This window comes from Primulina tabacum, chromosome 3 (assembly GCF_025594145.1).
Source record: "Primulina tabacum isolate GXHZ01 chromosome 3, ASM2559414v2, whole genome shotgun sequence".
Taxonomy (NCBI): domain Eukaryota; kingdom Viridiplantae; phylum Streptophyta; class Magnoliopsida; order Lamiales; family Gesneriaceae; genus Primulina; species Primulina tabacum.
The window spans coordinates 8,991,071-9,010,023 of NC_134552.1; the positions used below are offsets into that span (position 1 = coordinate 8,991,071).

The following is an 18,953-nucleotide window of genomic DNA, read 5'->3' on the forward strand; positions in this document are numbered from 1 at the left end:
ATAATAATTAATACATGTTTATTTATTTATTTTTTTGTGAATTTACACATTCCATTTTTTTTTTGGTTTTCCATGTTTTTCATTTATTAATTAATGAAATTTAAAATAAATTGAAGAGAAATGAATTTTAGTCTTTTCCAATCTATTAATTAATGTGAATTTACACACTCCATTTTTAATTATTATTTTTTTGTTTTCTATGTTTTTCATCTATTAATTAATGAAATTTAAAATAAATTGAATAGAAATGAATTTTAGTATTTTTCAATCTATTAATTAATGAAATTTAAAATAAACTGAAGATGAATGAAATTTAGCCTTATTTTTTGTTGTAATGAAATTCGCACTCTATTTTTAAAATTTTACGATAGAACTGATACGATATAGCTAATACGAAAGTCACGACTAACGAGTTGAATTCGATTAAAGAAAATCTATATATATATATCTATATCTATATATGAATGTGAATTGTGAATTTACATAAATGTCATGGCCTTCATTTAATAATAATAATTAATACATGTTTATTTTTTTTGGTGAATTTACACACTCGATTTTTAATTTTTTTTGTTTTCCATGTTTTTAATCAATTAATTAATGAAATTTAAAATAAATTGAAGAGAAATGAATTTTAGTCTTTTCCAATATATTCACATAAATGTCCTTACCTTCATTTAATAATAATTATTAATACATGTTTAATTTTTTTTTTTGTGAATTTACACAATCCATTTTTAATTTTTTTTATTTTCCATGTTTTTCATCTATTAATTAATGAAATTTAAAATAAATTGAAGAGAAATGAATTTTAGTCTTTTCCAATCTATTAATTAATGAAATTTAAAATAAACTGAAGATGAATGGAATTTAGCGTTATTTTTTGTTATAATGAAATTTGCCCTCTATTTTTTAAATTTCACGATATAACTGATACGATATAACTAATACGAAAGTCACAACAAACGAGTTGAATTTGATTAAAGAAAATTAACAAGTATATGATGTTATGATGTGATTTTTTGACATGTTATGCTATTTTACGACATGTTTACCCTTATGCTAAGATCATGAAATGTATGTTGAGTACAGTAATTTTCATTATTGCATGTTATATATATGTATTTGTTATTAAGTTACAGGTGTTGAGTCTTTAGACTCACTAGGTGTGATTAATGCAGGTGAGCATATTGATCAGTATATCGAAGGTGCCGAAGACTAAGTAGCCGGAGCTGAATGTGCGCACGCTAACCCGAGGATCTTATTTTTTCCGCACGTTTTCATCTATTAATTAATGAAATCTAAACTAAATTGAAGTAAAATAAAATTTAGCATTCTTCTTTTGTGATGGAATTTGCAATCTATTTTTTTTAAAAAAATTTATATCTATAATGAAATTCAATCTATTATCTATCTATCTATCTATTATTATTATTATTATTATTATTAGAAATATATGAGTTTGAATTGTGAATTTACATATATGTCCTTATCTTTATTAAATAATATTTATTACTACTATAAATATATGAGTTTGAATTGTGAATATACATATATGTCTTTATCTTCATTAAATAATATTCATTAATATATATCGCTTTGTTTGTTTTGTTTTCATCTATTAATTAATGGAATCTAAACAAAACTGAAGAAAAATAAAATTTAGCATCAGCCTTCATTCTTCAGTAAAAATTTGCACTCCATTTTTTTATTTTTTTTTGTTTTTCTTGTTTTTCATCTATTAATTAATGGAATTTAAAATAAATTGAAGAGAAATGAATTTTAGTCTTCATTTTTTGTGATGAAATTTGTACTCCATTTAAAAAAAAAAAACATATCTTTAATGAAATTCGAAACGATAATATTAATAAATATTTTTTTGTTTATTTTCTATCAGTTATTAATGACTTCTAAAATAAATTAAAGAAAAATGAAATTTAACCTACCCTTTTTGGGAATAAAATTTAAATTCATCTTTCATTTTTAAAGTCTACATTTTTTGTGATGAAATTTGTACTCCATTAAAAAAAAACATATCTTTATTGAAATTCAAAACGATAATATTAATAAATATTTTTTTGTTTATTTTCTATCAGCTAATAATGACTTCTAAAATAAATTGAAGAAAAATGAAATTTAGCCACCATTTTTTGAAATAAAATTTAAATTTATCTTTCATTTTTTGAAATAAAATTTACAATCTATTTTAATATATATATATATATATATATATATATATATATACATTTAATGAAATTTAAAGTAAATAAAAGAATAATGAAATTTGCATTTTTGTTTGATTTCTATTTTTTATTAATTAAGAAATTTTAAAATAAATCGAATAAAAATGAAGTTTACATTATTGTTCAAAATTTTATAATTCTCCAATTTTTATTAGGTTTTATGTTAAACAGTTTCATTGTTATATAGTCCTGAGAGGGGCTGACCCAGTTATTTCAGGGGTGAAAAATAATTTTTTTCACGATTCAAGTCAAATATGAGACATATTTCACAAAATTCACTCGTGAAACAACCTCATAGGAGTTTCTGTGTCAATTTTATTTTAACTTAAATAAATTAACATCTATGAATAACATAAATAATAATAATTAATATACTTATCTTCGCTTGTTTGTTTTTTCCCATCTATTATTTAATATATTTTAAAATAAATTGAAGAAAAATAAAATTTAACCACCAGTTTTTAGGATGAAATTTAAATTAAACATTCATTTTTTGGAATGAAATTTACACATCATTTAAAAAATATATCTTTAATAAAATTTAAAATAATAATAATAAATACATATTCTATTGTTTGTTTTTTCCCAACTATCAATTAATTCTAAATAAAATTGAGCAAAATGAAATTTAGCCATCATTTTTTGAAATGAAATTTATACTTTATTTGTTTTAAAAAATATATCTGTAATATAATTTAAAATGAATAGAAGAATAATAAAATTTACAATATATTTTCACAGAATGAATTATATCCATATTTTAAAAATAATTCTTTTTGTTTGACTTCTCTTTTTTTTTTTTAATGAATTTTTATAGTTCACCAATTTTTGAATTGGACTTATGTGAGCCGATCTCATGAATATATCCTTCAGATGGCCAACCAGTCAATTTTCAGAGTGAAAAACAATGATTTTTCATGATTAGTGTAGGACACGAGACATGTTCTCGTGAAATAGTCTCGTAGGAGTTTTTATGAAATTTTTATTTTAAACTTGAGTAAATTAACATCCATAAATAACGTTAATAATACACGATTAATAAATTTGAAAACTCTAATAAAATTGTGTGCATTTACATATATTTCCTTATTTTCGTTAAATAATATTAATAAATACATGTCTTTTTTTGTTCGTTTTCAGGTATTAATGAATTTTATAATAATTGAAGAAAAATGAAATTTCATTTTTGGAATGAAATTTACAGCTTTTTTAAATATATATATATACTTTAATGAAATTTAAAATAAACGACACAATGTCAGCAGCTTAACTCACTAAAACTTCATAGAAGTTCACTCATCCCAATACTACCTTCACTCTTGCATGTTTAACCTAGCAAAACTGAATGATAGTGAAAGATTTATTTTTAGTTCGAATGTTGCTTAATCTTTATGTCAAAATTTATATTTGTTACCTACGACGCATTATTTATTTCTTATAATTATGATTTACCATGCAAAGCCCTATATTAAGCAAATTGTGAATATAATGAGGATTGCATTGACGTGACTGTCAATTTTCCAAATTGTAAAACCCTATGCATGACAAACACAAATAATTGTTTTGTACCACAAGAAAACACTTCAAAAGAATCAAAATGAGTTTAAATTAATTTTATGTGTAATAATTACTCTTATATACATCAAATGGATAGAAAAAGAGGAATAAAAATGAAATCAAATCGTTTTTATGTAAAACTAATTACCAATACTCAACCCAAGTTTTAGATCACACTAAAAAAAATGTGATCATTACTTTACTTCTTTATGTTACAAGTACAGAATAACAATCACAATTGAAGATGAGAATGAGATGACAATAATAACATTATTTGGAAAAGTTGCAGCGTCTTTTGTTGGATGTTCTATTGAAGATTTTATTCAAATTCATGACCAGCTATAAGATAAAACAAACAAATTATTTTATATCTACATAAATATTGCATCTAACAATAAAAATTTTCAATATAGAATTTACCAAATAACCCATATAAAGATTCGCTAAATCAACCAAGCTCCAAGCTCCACACATTCTTGTTCAAGTTAGATAATTCATTGGAAAAACGTGATGAAGTGTTAAAAATTATGGCAGAAGCTATTGAGATACATGTCAATTATCCAGCAACAAATGTCAATATCAAGAAACGGAGATCTCGAAAGATTATCAAGCCAACTAAACAAAGCTGTGTACCACCAAAGGTAGAAAAATCAAATGAAATAAATATCAACAAAAACATGAAGATCCATGAAGACGAAGATGAATTAGAGATTCGAGATGAAGAACCAATTGCCGAGTACAAAAAAAAAAAATAAGAAGATAAAAACCGATGGACACAAAAAGATTTCAAAGAAGTCTTCAAATCAAAAACAAGAAAATGTGATGATCATTTCATTTGTAACTAAATAATTAATTATTTATCTATTAAAAGTTATTCTTATTTCAAAAATAATTTAAACACATTTAAATAAAATTATCATAGACAAATTATCTCTATTTCTCGACCTGAAACGCATGTGCATTTATTAGTATATTTTAAAAATATAATTATGTGTGACCAAAAGTGGGAAGGATGCCTTCTATACTTCCCAGTACTTGGATTTGACTGCTGTTTTTAATTTTTATGATATGATATAATTTTGATGACATTTCTCATGACCCACCACTGATGATTCCAATCTTGATTTCCCATTGTTATATGTATATAAACACACCCACACACACACAAAATAATTTATATCCATGCTCCTTACAGGAAACCACCACTAACAGCAATTATGAATCCATTAATGGCACATTGATCGTTATCATCACCATTTAGCATTCTCCAAGCTTCTGTTTTTTCTTGGATTTGCCATTTGAGAGGCGTTTCAATTCTTGGCAAAGTTTAGATTTTTGGGAGTTTCTGAAATGTGGGCATATTTTTTGGGAGTGGATTCTTGAGCTTACCTGGAGTTGAATCTCTTTCTAAAGGCTTTTTTTTCTTTTTCAAGTCCGAGGCAATGTTATGGTGATGGAGTTTTCAAGATCCTGGCTTTGAAGGCTTCTCTTGCGCATACAGTTCCAAGAAAGGTAACATCTTGAAATGTGCACTTTTAATTGTTGTGGTTATTATTTTCATTTTTTAAAGATACTTTACCTGTGTATATTCAAGTGTCGTGAATTATTATGTTATCATATTTTTCCGTGACAATCATGAGTGAATGTTGGTATATATTTTCTTGGATCTTATGACTCTTCAGTTTTGTTATCTTCACAAGAAACTCGCGAACTTTTTAAGTTTTTAGCAAATTAAAATTGGTTTTTCGTTCTCTGTTGTTTAAAGGAGTCATGGATTGTGAGGAATGGAAGATCATTCAGATCTCGCAATATTCAAGTATGCAAATTTTGTACAAGATCTGTCAATTTTTCGTGTTTCTTGTGCTAACTCTACTGGTATTTTCGACATCCTACAGGATGACTTCTGGTCTTAATGCAGAACTCTCCAAGAACTCTAGCCTTTTCGGTCTCAAGGTGTGGCAAATTATCGGAATTATAATCGGTGTATTTATTGTGGTTATCCTCCTCGTGTTGACACTTTATCTTACCAAAAGAAAGAAATCAAGAAGAGCACAAGACAACCTCCCTCTAAGCCAAATACCTACCGTTTCGAAAGAAATTAAAGAAGTGCAAGTAGAACAAGTGTCGGCTGATGAATTTGTTCCACGTGATGGGATTCTTCTCACCATTCATAACAAGTCAACCAATAAAGAATCTGAATCGGTTTTCGTCCACTTAGGGATGCCGAAAGTGAAAAATGTAGATAACAGCAGTCAATCTGATTCATTCCATAACATGGATAGAGATTATCGTGGATCCGAGTCGGGAGAAGAAGGGAATTCGGGAACATTCAAACCTTCTTCATCAATCCAATTGCTGCTCCTTCACCTTTAAGTGATCTCCCTGAGTTTTCTCATTTGGGTTGGGGGCATTGGTTTACTTTACGAGATCTGGAACTTGCAACAAACAAATTTTCAAAGGAAAACGTTATTGGAGAGGGTGGATATGGAGTAGTACACAGAGGACAACTTATAAACGGCATTCCGGTGGCTGTCAAAAAGCTCCTGAATAATCTGTGAGTTAAAATTGACTCTATTCTAAATTAAGATATATTTAGTGGGCAGTTTTGCAGAACAATTTCCAGTCCGGTTGTCTTGTGTGGGTGTCTATGTCGTGCAGTGATCTAAACATGGCGTTTGAATACAGTAAGTGTGAACGTTAATATGTTTATGTTTTTCATGCGCAGGGGTCATGCAGAAAAAGAATTTAGAGTGGAGGTTGAGGCTATTGGTAATGTGCGTCACAAAAACTTGGTTCGACTTTTGGGATACTGTATTGAAGGAACTCATAGGTATCACTCAGTGGTATATAATCTTGTTAAGTTTGTGTGGGTGTAATTTGGATTACATAGCCAACAGATTAGTTCCTTCCTACTTTGAATTTGTAAACTTAATCTTATCTTCAAGGATGCTAGTTTACGAGTATGTAAACAACAGCAATTTAGAGCAATGGCTTCATGGAGCTATGTGTCACCATGGATTTCTTACTTGGGAGGCGAGGATGAAGATTCTCCTCGGCACAGCTAAAGCGTAAGTTGGCCAAGCTATATTACTTTATTTGTATCTTTCAGTCTTTTCCTTTTCAATCATATATTAGGTCTCATGGCACATGATACATATGCTGCAGTCTTGCATACTTGCATGAGGCAATTGATCCAAAAGTTGTTCATCGAGATATAAAGTCAAGCAATATACTAATTGATGAAGGCTTTAATGCCAAGGTATCTGATTTTGGTCTGGCTAAACTACTTGGTACTGGAAAAAGTCACATCACAACTCGAGTCATGGGTACCTTTGGGTTAGTTCTTTTTCCATTTTCTTGGTGATATCAGCTTAAATACTTATAGAACTCGAGTCATGGGTACCTTTGGGTTAGTTCTTTTTCCATTTTCTTGGTGATATCAGCTTAAATACTTATAGATTGTACTTAAAATGGAGATTGATGTAAGAAGCGTCCTCATTCATCAACTTGTCTATTACCATTCAGATATGTGGCTCCTGAATACGCCAACACTGGACTTCTAAATGAAAAGAGTGATGTTTATAGCTTTGGCGTTGTACTACTAGAAGCGATAACTGGAAGGGATCCGATAGATTATGGACGTCCTGCTCCAGAGGTACTACTTAGAGTTGGAAATAAAAGAGCAGAATATATATTTTCAGATTTTTTTTCTCTAATCATCGAGTTATTAGAGTCTTGACAAAACCAAGTATGATCCTCTTAACATGTGAACCAAACGATTCCCCCCTTTACATGTTAAACAATGTTTTTGACTTTACTCCACTTGGATACTCAAGTATTTACTCTTCAACAACTCTTATTGGTGTAGTCTAGTTTTGTTTTGTCTCACGCATCCGATGTAACTCCAAGTGTGCGAAACTGTGGATATTCACAGGTTAATATGGTCGACTGGTTGAAAATGATGGTTGGAAGTAGGCGCTCAGAGGAAGTGGTAGATTCAAAGTTTGACATGAGGCCACCAACTCGAGCCCTCAAAAGGGCACTCCTGACTGCTTTGAGATGTGTAGATCCAGATTCTGACAAGAGACCTAGGATGAGCCAGGTTGTCCGAATGCTCGAATCAGAGGAATATCCTATACCAAGAGAGGTCAGTGTTCCAATTCTACAAAGTGTCTTTTAGTAAAGATTTCATGGGTTTTGATTCTTATATAAATGCTATAGGATCGAAGGCATCGAAGAACTCGAGAAAGTGGCGTAGAAATTGATTCTCAGCCGGAGAAAAATATGCAGCGATAAAAAGAAGAGACAGCCACGCTATTAGGTATGAGAGCCGAAGTAGGACCACTAAAGATTCACTTGCTTTGGCCTCCATGAACTTTTGAAAGGATCTCATTTTGTGCCGGAATTGTCGCAATGCATGATATGGTCAAGAAATAGCTGTCTAGAAGAAGGAAAAGCAGTGCATGCTATGTAGAGGTGAGAGGAGATTATATCATATCATATTTCACTTTTCTTTCTTTTTTTTATATCTTTTGTCGGTATTGTTGTTCCATTTCTCCCAGTATTCTTGTTCGTGAAGGGGGTTGACTGATGCGATACTAGTAAGTTTTTAGCTATTCATCATTGTTGGAAGAAATGAGTTTTGCTTCTTAGCAGTCAAAGTAAAAGGGATTTATGTGATTATATTGAAACATGCAATGGTTTGGTTATCGGGGTTTTTGGACACAATAATGTTGATAATGTGTTCAAAATCATAAGAGACGAGTTATGTGAGTTTTTGGATCGAATCATGTAACTTATTGGGCAGACTGGTTCCATAATATACAAGAAAGTTAGTTGTAGATCCTTCAATGTTACACCAACAAAAAATGAACAAATAATACTTTACAACCATAATATGACCTTGAATTTATTCTGACTTGTTGGCGCAATCGGGTCGAAGAATATCACAATCAAGATTGTGATCCTCGTAAGACATTGTGACATGCAATCGGTCACATCTTAATTTTCACGTTGTCCACTACATAGCCTCACGTGAAAAAAAAAAACAACAAAAAAAAAAAACAAACAAACAAACAAATTAGGGTAGGATCGGATCAACCCACATCAAGTGACTCTAACTGATTACTTTCACGTTTCAACGATAATTCAAGCTTCACCCCGTATTCTTTGACTTGTTGCCAAAGAGATCGAATTCTTGATTTCTTTCTCTGAAAAACTCCCATTTGGCTGAATGGGAAAAACATCTATTATATACCGAATAAGGCAAGTAAATATGCAACGGTAAAAGAATATTCACATATTTGCTCTGCTCAATTGAAGCAGGGTGCAAAGGAAAGTATTCAACATGACTGCAGTTTCTGCTTAACACGATCTGATAGTTTCCCATTTTGTTTCTCATATTCCTCTTTCAACTCTGCCAAGCTCTTTGACACCTAAATAACATTCGATTGTGAATGTAAACAAAGTAATAGATTCGACAGTTGCAGATGACCAATCAACACAAAAGAACAAAATAAATTGTTTTAAGCGCATGTGTGCGCGCGCGCAGTTTTGGGTTATTGTGCGTAAGAGTATGAGGCAATAACCATGGTCGAATAACACTCACGACAACCTCACTGGGTGACTTCATTTACCCATCAATATTGGGCGCATGCACCTTGATCTAACCTATCATGCAAATTTGGTCGTGTTACTGACACCGACGCGGTCATAGCGTTTTTCATATCATCAAGTTCTTAGCAAAATCACCAAAGTTAAATCATAAATTTAACACGAGGGCTCAAACTCCTACAAACTAACCTATCAAGTGCAAAGCATTTCGAGCTCATTAAGTCTGCTCAAAATTTTTTATGAACTCGTTGTGGGACGTATAACACGACAAATTCTTCTCACTTTTGCAAAGGAGAAAACGAACCTTAATTGAGAAGGCCATTGGAAGTAACATATCAGGATTCATGGCATCCTCGGGAAAGTTGCGTAATGCATGTATCAGTTTTTCAAAAGGCAACTTCACCTGTTGGAACAAGAAAATTCTTTGAGAGCCACCAAAAAGCATCGGAACTAGAAGAATTCAAAATGATGGCAGAGTGATGTCACCAAATCGTCGTGGCAGTATTTCAGCAGAGCCAAACCAACTTTAAAGACAATGACTACACCCTGACACGAGGGAAAAGAACAAATTTAGAATGTGTCAAGGATGAAAATAAAAAATGACACACATGGCTAACAGCTAACCTCAGAGAGAAAGACATCCCAAATCCTAAGAGCCAGATGGAATGGAAATGAGTATGAAAAAACAGTTATGAACCACTGGCTTGCATACATACTCGGATTTATCATTTCTTGAGCAAAATGCTCTCCCAACTTTGGTAAGTGTTCTTTCACCAAATTGTCTAACTGAAATAGATATTGCTGTACAAGAGGCAACCCCACCTGAACATTTCAAGATCTTCCTTATAGTTTTGAGTTTGATAAAATGCAAAAGCAATGAAGCATAGATGCAATAGTATTCACAACTGTCATATGAACGTAATAAAACCGTGCCAAGACAGTCACACGAGATGTGTAAGAAATTCAACAAAAATCAAGTATCATAATTTTACAAAAGCTGTTAAATCGTGAAATAATGCATCAATGGTAAACCTTGGACTTTCAACTCCCAATATAAAATGTTACTAGCACCTAAAGTTTGCCTTTAGTCGAGATTAAAAATACGTTGACAGGTCAACAGAAAGATAGACAGCTAGTGGGCTTATTTTGCTGATATTTCCAGTTACATGGCATTACTAAATTCAACTAAGAGTTATCAGGTGATACTTTAAGTAAAACCATGGTGGGAAAAGCGTCACTAGACATACATCCTTTCACACTAGGTACTCCAAGACTGCTGACAGTAATAAGGTGGCAATTTTCTTTGTGCACAGTAAATTATTGAAAAGGTTTTTACAATTCATCCGGTGATATTTTATCACCAAATGCTCAAGCATAATATACAAGACTGGAAACTATATGTGCTAGGCACAAATCATATAAATGTTTGTTGCCATGATGGTCTCCCATATATATGAAGTGGTTTAAAAGCAAAACTAGTCTCACAACAGAACGTCTAAAGTTAGTACAGGATTCAAAGTAATAAGTTTGAATGCCACTCTATATGGATTTACATGATCTCATTATCATATTTAGCGTAGAACGTTTCGCACGTCATCAAGTGGCAATAATGATGAAACTAATCACACTCTAAATCAAATTGCAGAAAATCATCGATTAAAACTGCACCAAGTACAATCCTTCCATCGGAGCATGAACAGCTCCTTTCAAGAGAGCAACCAGCAACCAAAATGCATCTTCTTCACTCATATAAAGGAGCAATAAACCTGCCACAAATCCCATGCCCTGAAACCAACAGAATTTTAATATGAATAGGTGGTAGAAAACTAGGAAATTGGCAACTAAATAACGATTTATATATGTAATAAACCTGCGCATATCCAACATCTCTGTCATACACAGAATACGCCTTCAGAACATTATAAAGAGATCTTTGACCTGGACCATGTCTTTGCTGGAAAAAAACATGTGACGGGAATGTACGAGAAATATCTCGAATAATATCCAGCTCTGAAGCAGATGTCTCATAGATGACTAGTTGCTGCAGAGAAACATAAGAACTACCATGAGAGAACAAATAAAAAATGTGGTAACACGTTTTTCAAGTTGAATCAACACCTACAAAGAAATTCATTCCTACACATGACCTTTCAAAATTACAGCTAATTAGTTATAATGAGTAAAAGGAGAAACAACGCAAAAAATTTCAAATCCAACAATTCCAGAATCATCTGAATTGATCTCGCCCAAGATCGTCATCATAAATGAAAGCCACAAGACATATTGATCCTCAGAGATAGATAAATGGGTTTCAAGATCAAAGCTCCAGTAAATTACATTTGGACAGCTACTAACTCAATTTCTTCAGACTGATCAACAGGTTAAGCATAAAAAGATTTATCAACAACTGAAATATTATCTTGTTATGCTAAATAGAGCCTACATGCACCCCGGACTCACGAGGCAACTGAGAATTTTAACATAAATATAATTATAAAAAAAAACTGGATACAAGATGATGGCAATTAGTAGGTACATAGACAATACTTGTAAGGAGAACCAAAACTTCACATGCATATATATTTCCCCTCAAGTCATGGTTAAAGCGCCACCCAAAGAATAATAACTCAAATACCAAAATTTGAGAAGTACATGTGATGCAACGATTGAACAAAAAGGTGTCATATTCTCAAAGTAATGAGATTTCAGAGTTGAGTAAACCAACTCAAACAAGTACAAAGAAGGTTCTTAACAGACAAAACTACAACAATTAAACAAATTACTTTATTTTGAGATGAAATCAAAACAGTTGCTAATATCAGTTCCATGTGATTAAATTTCTGAAGGCACAACAACACAAAATGTTTCAATACATGTGCACCAGGGTGGGGGTGGATTCCCATGCATATTTGATATTGAAAAAAAAAGGTTACCTCATAGACTCCTGGATTCATGAGCAAGAGGTCACGACTGCCAGAGATTAACTGCCAGACAAGTCCTCTTAGACAATCGGGAATAGCTTTCCTTATCCTCCTTTTCACAACTTGAGGTTTTCTCCTAACATAATGCTTCCAATCACTTCCTCCAACCCCAATCATTTTTCTCCATTTTCTAATTCTTCTTTCATCCCTGAGAATCCCATAATGATGTGATAACATTATATGGAAAGCATACCCCTCCGTGTTAACAAGAAAAAATATTTTGGAACAAAAACCTCAACAAATTACTTCTGAAACGATCATACAGACATGCCTGCGATCTAAAGCAAGGGTACAAAAATGTTAAGACATAGAAGAGACTTCTTTAAAATATTGTGCAGTTCTAGACGGATATATTAAGTCATGATAGTATTTATTTCGGTTTACTTGTTTTTCAGTGTTTCCAGATAATGGAGGTATTCCTGAATTGTTTGGCATCCTGTAATTCACATAATTTTCCGGTTTCATACTTGAATATATTTTAGGTAAGCTTTTGCAAACTTTAAGTGGGCCAAAAATGCTTGAGTGTTAGATATATATAGTTATTAATTTAGAGCTCGAGTATGAGAACCTTCAATGTAAACATACAACACAATATCGCACAATAAAGCATTGTTTAAATTTTGATCTCAATTTCGTAGCAAGCAACTATCTCTATGAAACTCAAATAACCAAAGCCTAATCTCACATTTATCAGGATACAAGGCAAAGTCTAAGCAGAACCCTCAACCTAAATCACTCAAATTCATCAAAAAAAAAATTCCTTGTTTGCTGGTTTTTTCCAGTTCAGCCTCTGAAATAGAAAGCAAGGGTTAAAAGTTCTCTTTTTCTGCTGCCATAGTTGAAACTTACATTGGATATTAAGAAGGAATCTTTGTGGTTGTGCTTTGCAGACAAGGGTAATAAGTCACCTAGAAAATACAAACTAGATTATGTCCTCATAAGGGTAGAAATTGACTTTGGGATAATTTATTTCAAAAAAATATGTTTTGTGTTTGGATTCAATATACTTCATCAGGAATTACAGTTAAATACATAAAAAGTAATCTATGATGAATCACATGTCTAAAACTGATTTGATCATGCCAAAACTAAACTCAAACACTAGCATGATTGTGACTCCCAAAACATTCAAAATAGTGTTTGGTATCCAACCAATCATGATTTTTAGCTTTTCCATCACTCTGCCACATCTCCCTAAACTGATCTAAAATTTAGAGGAAAGTTTTATCATGTAAAATAAGGAAAGATGAAACACTCAATCCTCTAGCAGAAACAGCAAACATAAATTTGTGGTGAGAATTGAAGAGCTAAAATTGAATCTTCTGTACAGATGTGGAAAAATACCAGCAGCCAATAAATCATTGTATTAGTCATCAAAATCCTGAGCGCAATCAAATGCAGGATAACATGTATCATGGCACTAAAAGCATAAAAGCTAAAGCAACATGAATATATTATATTAAAGTAAGAAAATCAATACGCTAAATTACTAACTTCCTAAAAAAATGCACACCTCTCATGCTCAAAAGCTGATCTGCTTCTCATTAAACCATCAGGGGAGTTACTTTCCTGCTTCAAAAATCCAAACCTGTCAACTTTAGGAAGCAGCACGGGTCCTGCGAGACAGTCATCCACTCTATTCTTGTCCATCCTAAAACCTCGTTAAAGTACAGCCCCTAAAACTCTATGAAGAAAGTAAATTACTTTTCGCCTTATTGCCGTGCAATCTCCAATTTCAACATTACCTACGATACAAAATCCAGAATTTACCCAAAAATTAAAAAGTTGCATAATTGCATCAAATCAAACAGCTGAAATTGAACTTACAAAAAACAGCTGAAATTGTCCCTCCTAATTGTGCAATCATTCAAACCGATTTCTAATGCATGTAAATTCTGGGAATTACGTCGAATAATCATAAGTAAAAAATATCAATACATATCAACGAGTCAGGGTATAAAAAAAAAAGAAGCTTTATACCACATTGAAACAAAGACGGAACAAAAATCTCACAGGACAATGCAAAGATTGACAAAATGACTTTAAAAAATAAATCAGCACTGTCCAGACGACACAAGAAGAAATAGATTTCTTCCGATGATCATTCTTTCTTATTTTTTTACGCCTTTTTTATACAGAAAGTTCAGGGGATGAATGAAAGAATGAAGCGCGTTGGAAACTCCAGCAAATGACAATAATATATTATGATATTGTAAATCAAATTTTAAAAGGGTTTCAAATAAACTGGCTACTTAATTTTACATTAGATTAACAGGCCCCGCCCCCGAAGCCTCGAAAAAGATTTTATTTTTATGCGGATTCGAGCCGAAAGCTAACATCTTCCAACATTTTTCCCGAATTATTTGTTCACATGTTTTAATAATTAATATAACATAGTCATATTTTGAGTAAATATAATTCGTTTTCGAATAATAGTTGAATTGGCTTGCACTCCCCGCCTTAATATGAGCGAAAACCGTGATTCATGGATTACTTTATTATGCGGGTCGTGTGTGTGAGGCATCAGGCAAGTGTTGATACAGAGATGCTCTGAATCTCAATAACAAGTGTTTTTCAAATGGATTGGAAGTATCTGTCCAAATTGGTCATGCCTATCCGGTCAGCCGTCTCATTCCACCAAATAGATGACCCACAAAATGGTGGGTTGTGGTTGGTTGCTGGCCAACTCAACTCGACTCACCTAATGTAACTAAAAAAATAACGAAACTTTTCAGGTCGGCCACCCCGTCCAACCAAATAGGTGGTTTGGATTAACTCACCCCACCAAAAGGTCGATTGATATGAGTTGTTGATTGGTCCATCCCTCAACACATTTTTATAGGTCCGCTCTAAAGTCCACAAGAGGGGAATGGAATAAAAATGGTGGTATGGGATTCATGCTAGATGTGGAGCAAATAATCATAACAATTCGTTGTTGATCAACTAAATGCTATCATTATTCATACATGACAACACATTGATAGCTTAAATGGTATGTTAAATATATATATATATCCTAGTTTTCATACGCTTTTATCATAATCTCCAAACCAAACAACTACTGACCACGGGTGAAACAAAAACTGGTAAAGCAAAATACAACAATACAACAATACTTTTGGTGCAGCAGACAACAGTAGACATTTTTCAGCACTAGTAACAGACAGATCAAAGATTCAGTTTTGACTCTTGTCCCATTTGAGGGGCTTAACAACTTCCCAAGTAAAGTCCGGTTCATCTCTTCCAAAGTGGCCATATGCTGCTGTTTTCAAGAACCTTCCGCCACTGCCTCTCTTCAAATCCAAGTTAATGGAGATCATGCCAGGCCTGAAATCAAAGTTTTCTTTCACAATCTGCAAGATTTCCTTATCATGGATCTTACCCGTACCATAACTGTCCACAAAAACAGATAATGGCTCAGGCACACCAATGGCGTATGAGACCTGCACGATGCATCTACGTGCCAGGCCATTGGCCACGATACTTTTGGCAGCCTGTCGAACTATATATGCACCACTTCGGTCGACCTTGGTTGGATCCTTTCCAGAGAAGGCACCTCCACCGTGTGCTCCCCAGCCACCATAGGTGTCAATAATGATTTTACGACCAGTGAGACCAGCATCTCCATGAGGCCCACCAATGACGAACCGACCTGAAGGGTTGAGGTGGAAAATTGTCTTCTCGTCTAGGTACTTCTCGGGAACGACAGGCTTGATAACGTGCTCCTTGAGATCCTTGGCAATCTCATCGTTTGTGACAGTCTCATCGTGTTGAGTTGAGATGAGAACTGTGTGTACCCTAATCGGAACCATGGCACCATTTTCATTGTAGTACTCAACAGTTACTTGAGTCTTGCCATCAGGCCGCAACCACGGACAAGTGCCATCTTTTCGAACTTCCGTGAGTCGAGCACCTAATTTTGTAGCAAGCACATGGCTGAGAGGCATGTACTCAGGGGTTTCATCAGTTGCATAGCCAAACATATGTCCCTGGTCACCGGCACCAATCTCTTCAGGGCATTTAGTCAGGTGTCCATGGACACCTTGAGCAATATCTGGGCTTTGTTGCTCGATATTGACTAGGACCTTGCACTTGTCAGCATCGAGACCAACATCGTCAGATGTGAATCCGATGTTGCGGCACGTGGTACGAACGATCTTCTCGTAGTCTATATTGCCCTTTGTCGTGATCTCACCAAAGACCATCACCATGTTTGTCTTGGTACAGGTTTCACAAGCAACTTTGCTGTCCGGATCTTGTTCTAGGCAGGCATCCAAAACTGCATCAGATATCTGATCGCAGAGCTTGTCAGGGTGGCCCTCATTCACGGATTCGGATGTAAATAGGAAGGTGTCCATTTCCCCGACCTTCAATGATAAAAACACATATAATGGTACAGCTCTTTCATTAATAAGATACAAACGCAAATAAGACCAAAAAACGTCACTATGGACCAAAAATCCAAAGAACTCTACATTACAATCAACACGTTCAAGAATAAAAGGAATCCCTTAAAGAAAGGGACACTTTTTATCCTTGTTTGCATCGAATATAAGAACCTTCTTTAACAAGTTTTTAAGCAGAAAGAATACAAGAATATTTTCTTTTCGCCAAGTGACGCATAATGAAGAATCCAAATTCCGAATGACAGCAAGAATACAGTGATTAAGAAACAAGAATCTCCTCATAGTGAAGGGGTAATTCTTCACGAAAACCATTAAACAGAGCACACCAAGAATATATCTGAATTGAAAAAACAAAATCTTCAACATAGTGATCAAACTAAAATGAAAAAAGATCATGCCAACTAAAAACATGAGGAAATTCTCCTAGAACATGGAGCAACCAAAGCTGCTATATTTGAGATGCAAAAACCAGTTCAGATCTTTAGTATTTCTCACTTTACGACAAAATCTTAACCCCAAATCTTGAGAAACAAAAAGACATTATCCAGATCCCAAAAATCGTGAACGGATCCCAAGTTCTGTAGCAGATCTGGGTTAAGAAGATCCAAAAATATACACACATTAACTTATTTATTAACTCGCCCATTTCACCTGCTGCAAGTAAAACAATCAAAACGAAGTCTAAGACTGTCATGTAAGAAGGTCAATTCTCGGTGATACAATCGAAAAAAGTAAACAGTTCGCAGCTTAAAACCTCCCAAAACAGACTCAGACAAAGTCGAGAAACAAGTTCAGTAACACAAAGAAGGAAAAAAAAAAACTCATGAACAAAAACCAATATCAAATGCTAAAACCAAAGATTTTCTAAACTTCAGAACAGCAGCATTACATCCCACAACACACACCCATGAACATAAACATTGATAAATGTAAAAAAAAGAAAAAAAACCTAGACGCAGAAGCCCGAGATTTGCTGAAATCGAATACCTTCGCAAATGAGAGCTGCTGCCGACAAAAGGTTTGTATATCCTTCCGCTATAGGGTGCTGCTACACCAAATGCTTGCGAGTCTTGAAGATGCAAGCAAGTGGGTTATTTATAGATGGATGAGATGGTGGAGTATACGGTTGGTGGTGGACTAGATTCAGGAGATTGGTTATAACATGGAGATTCTGGACCGTCCGATATGTGATCCAACGCTAGAGACTGATCGTAGTTGTTGAGAGAGTGACATTGGTTAGTTTGGTGGAAGGTTTAGACTAAGCCATTACAAATTAAGTGCTTATATTCTATTTTATTTTTATACTTGGCATTAACCCTATGGAATGAATTAATCAAAAATAAAAATTCTATTTTTTTAGTAGATGATTTATGAGACGAACTGACTCAATCCATACTTATAGCGAAAATTATTTGGTTGAATTTAATATTTGTTTCATAAAATTGATCTGATCTTATAATACTCGGTCGAGGTATGCATGTACGTAATATTGTTTATTTTTTTATTGCATTCACGGACCAAAAAGCTCATTCTCGTCCATGGTGATATTCCATGCGGGGGCATGATTTAAATGATACAAAAAGTATTTTGAGAGAGCTAGAGCCCATTTTTAAATTGTTTTCCTATAATAATAATAATAATGACGCGGATTTTGCAATTTAAAAAATAGAGTATATTACCAGCGCATTTTTGTGGGTGGGATTGTGAGATTTTGCATTTGGGATCTGGTTCACCAACCCACGATGTGGTCATATCTAACTCTATTCGATTCGTTGGTTGATGTTTTCCCTTTTCAAATTCAAGGTTGGTGGCCTGTATCCTGCCTGGCTTGATGCTGCTCGGCTAGTTTCGATGTTGTCCTCGGAGTATAGATCTAATCGTAAAACAAGAGTCATGTTAGTTTGATTTCTCTTATCAATATTTTCTCAAACGAGTCTATAACATATAGTTTGTCTAATTTAATTTACCTCACTAACATAATTTACAGACTATTATATTATCCCAAAAATTCACTCAGTACGCATCATATAGTAGTAGATATGAGATCCATATAAAGTCACGGCTCCATCTAATGTGCACATATGTTTCAAATTGTTAGTTTTGCATATTTTTAAGAATATAAAATGAGTTTGCATTAAGTTCTCGAATTCAAA

The 18,953-nt window shown here is 33.3% G+C and overlaps 2 protein-coding genes and 1 pseudogene across 6 annotated transcripts; 1 reads left to right on the top strand and 2 right to left on the bottom strand.

Annotated features, from left to right (window-relative positions):
• Window positions 1-4,893: 4,893 nt before the first annotated feature.
• On the top strand, window positions 4,894-8,876 carry LOC142539995 (putative receptor-like protein kinase At2g42960; annotated as a pseudogene).
• A 52-nt stretch (window positions 8,877-8,928) lies between these two features.
• LOC142539996 (uncharacterized) lies at window positions 8,929-14,649 on the bottom strand. Of its 5 annotated transcripts, none has more exons than XM_075645817.1 (10): window positions 14,375-14,649; window positions 13,908-14,139; window positions 12,347-12,542; window positions 11,284-11,454; window positions 11,082-11,198; window positions 10,038-10,235; window positions 9,900-9,959; window positions 9,718-9,816; window positions 9,108-9,235; window positions 8,929-9,029 (listed from the first exon to the last, which is right to left on the bottom strand). In XM_075645817.1, exons 2-9 carry the CDS (start codon window positions 14,042-14,044, stop codon window positions 9,143-9,145), a joined length of 1,071 nt encoding a protein of 356 aa, XP_075501932.1. In that variant the 5' UTR covers window positions 14,045-14,139; window positions 14,375-14,649; the 3' UTR covers window positions 8,929-9,029; window positions 9,108-9,142. The 5 variants fall into 5 exon arrangements, with proteins under 5 accessions (XP_075501932.1, XP_075501931.1, XP_075501930.1 ...); XM_075645816.1 differs by having other exon boundaries at window positions 9,100-9,235; XM_075645815.1 differs by having other exon boundaries at window positions 8,929-9,235; window positions 14,408-14,648.
• Window positions 14,650-15,310: 661 nt separating this feature from the next.
• LOC142539997 (S-adenosylmethionine synthase 1-like) lies at window positions 15,311-17,947 on the bottom strand. The gene is made up of 2 exons (XM_075645819.1): window positions 17,788-17,947; window positions 15,311-16,761 (listed from the first exon to the last, which is right to left on the bottom strand). The coding sequence occupies exon 2, from the start codon at window positions 16,750-16,752 to the stop codon at window positions 15,571-15,573; it is 1,182 nt and encodes a 393-aa protein (XP_075501934.1). The 5' UTR covers window positions 16,753-16,761; window positions 17,788-17,947; the 3' UTR covers window positions 15,311-15,570.
• Between the last annotated feature and the right edge of the window lie 1,006 nt (window positions 17,948-18,953).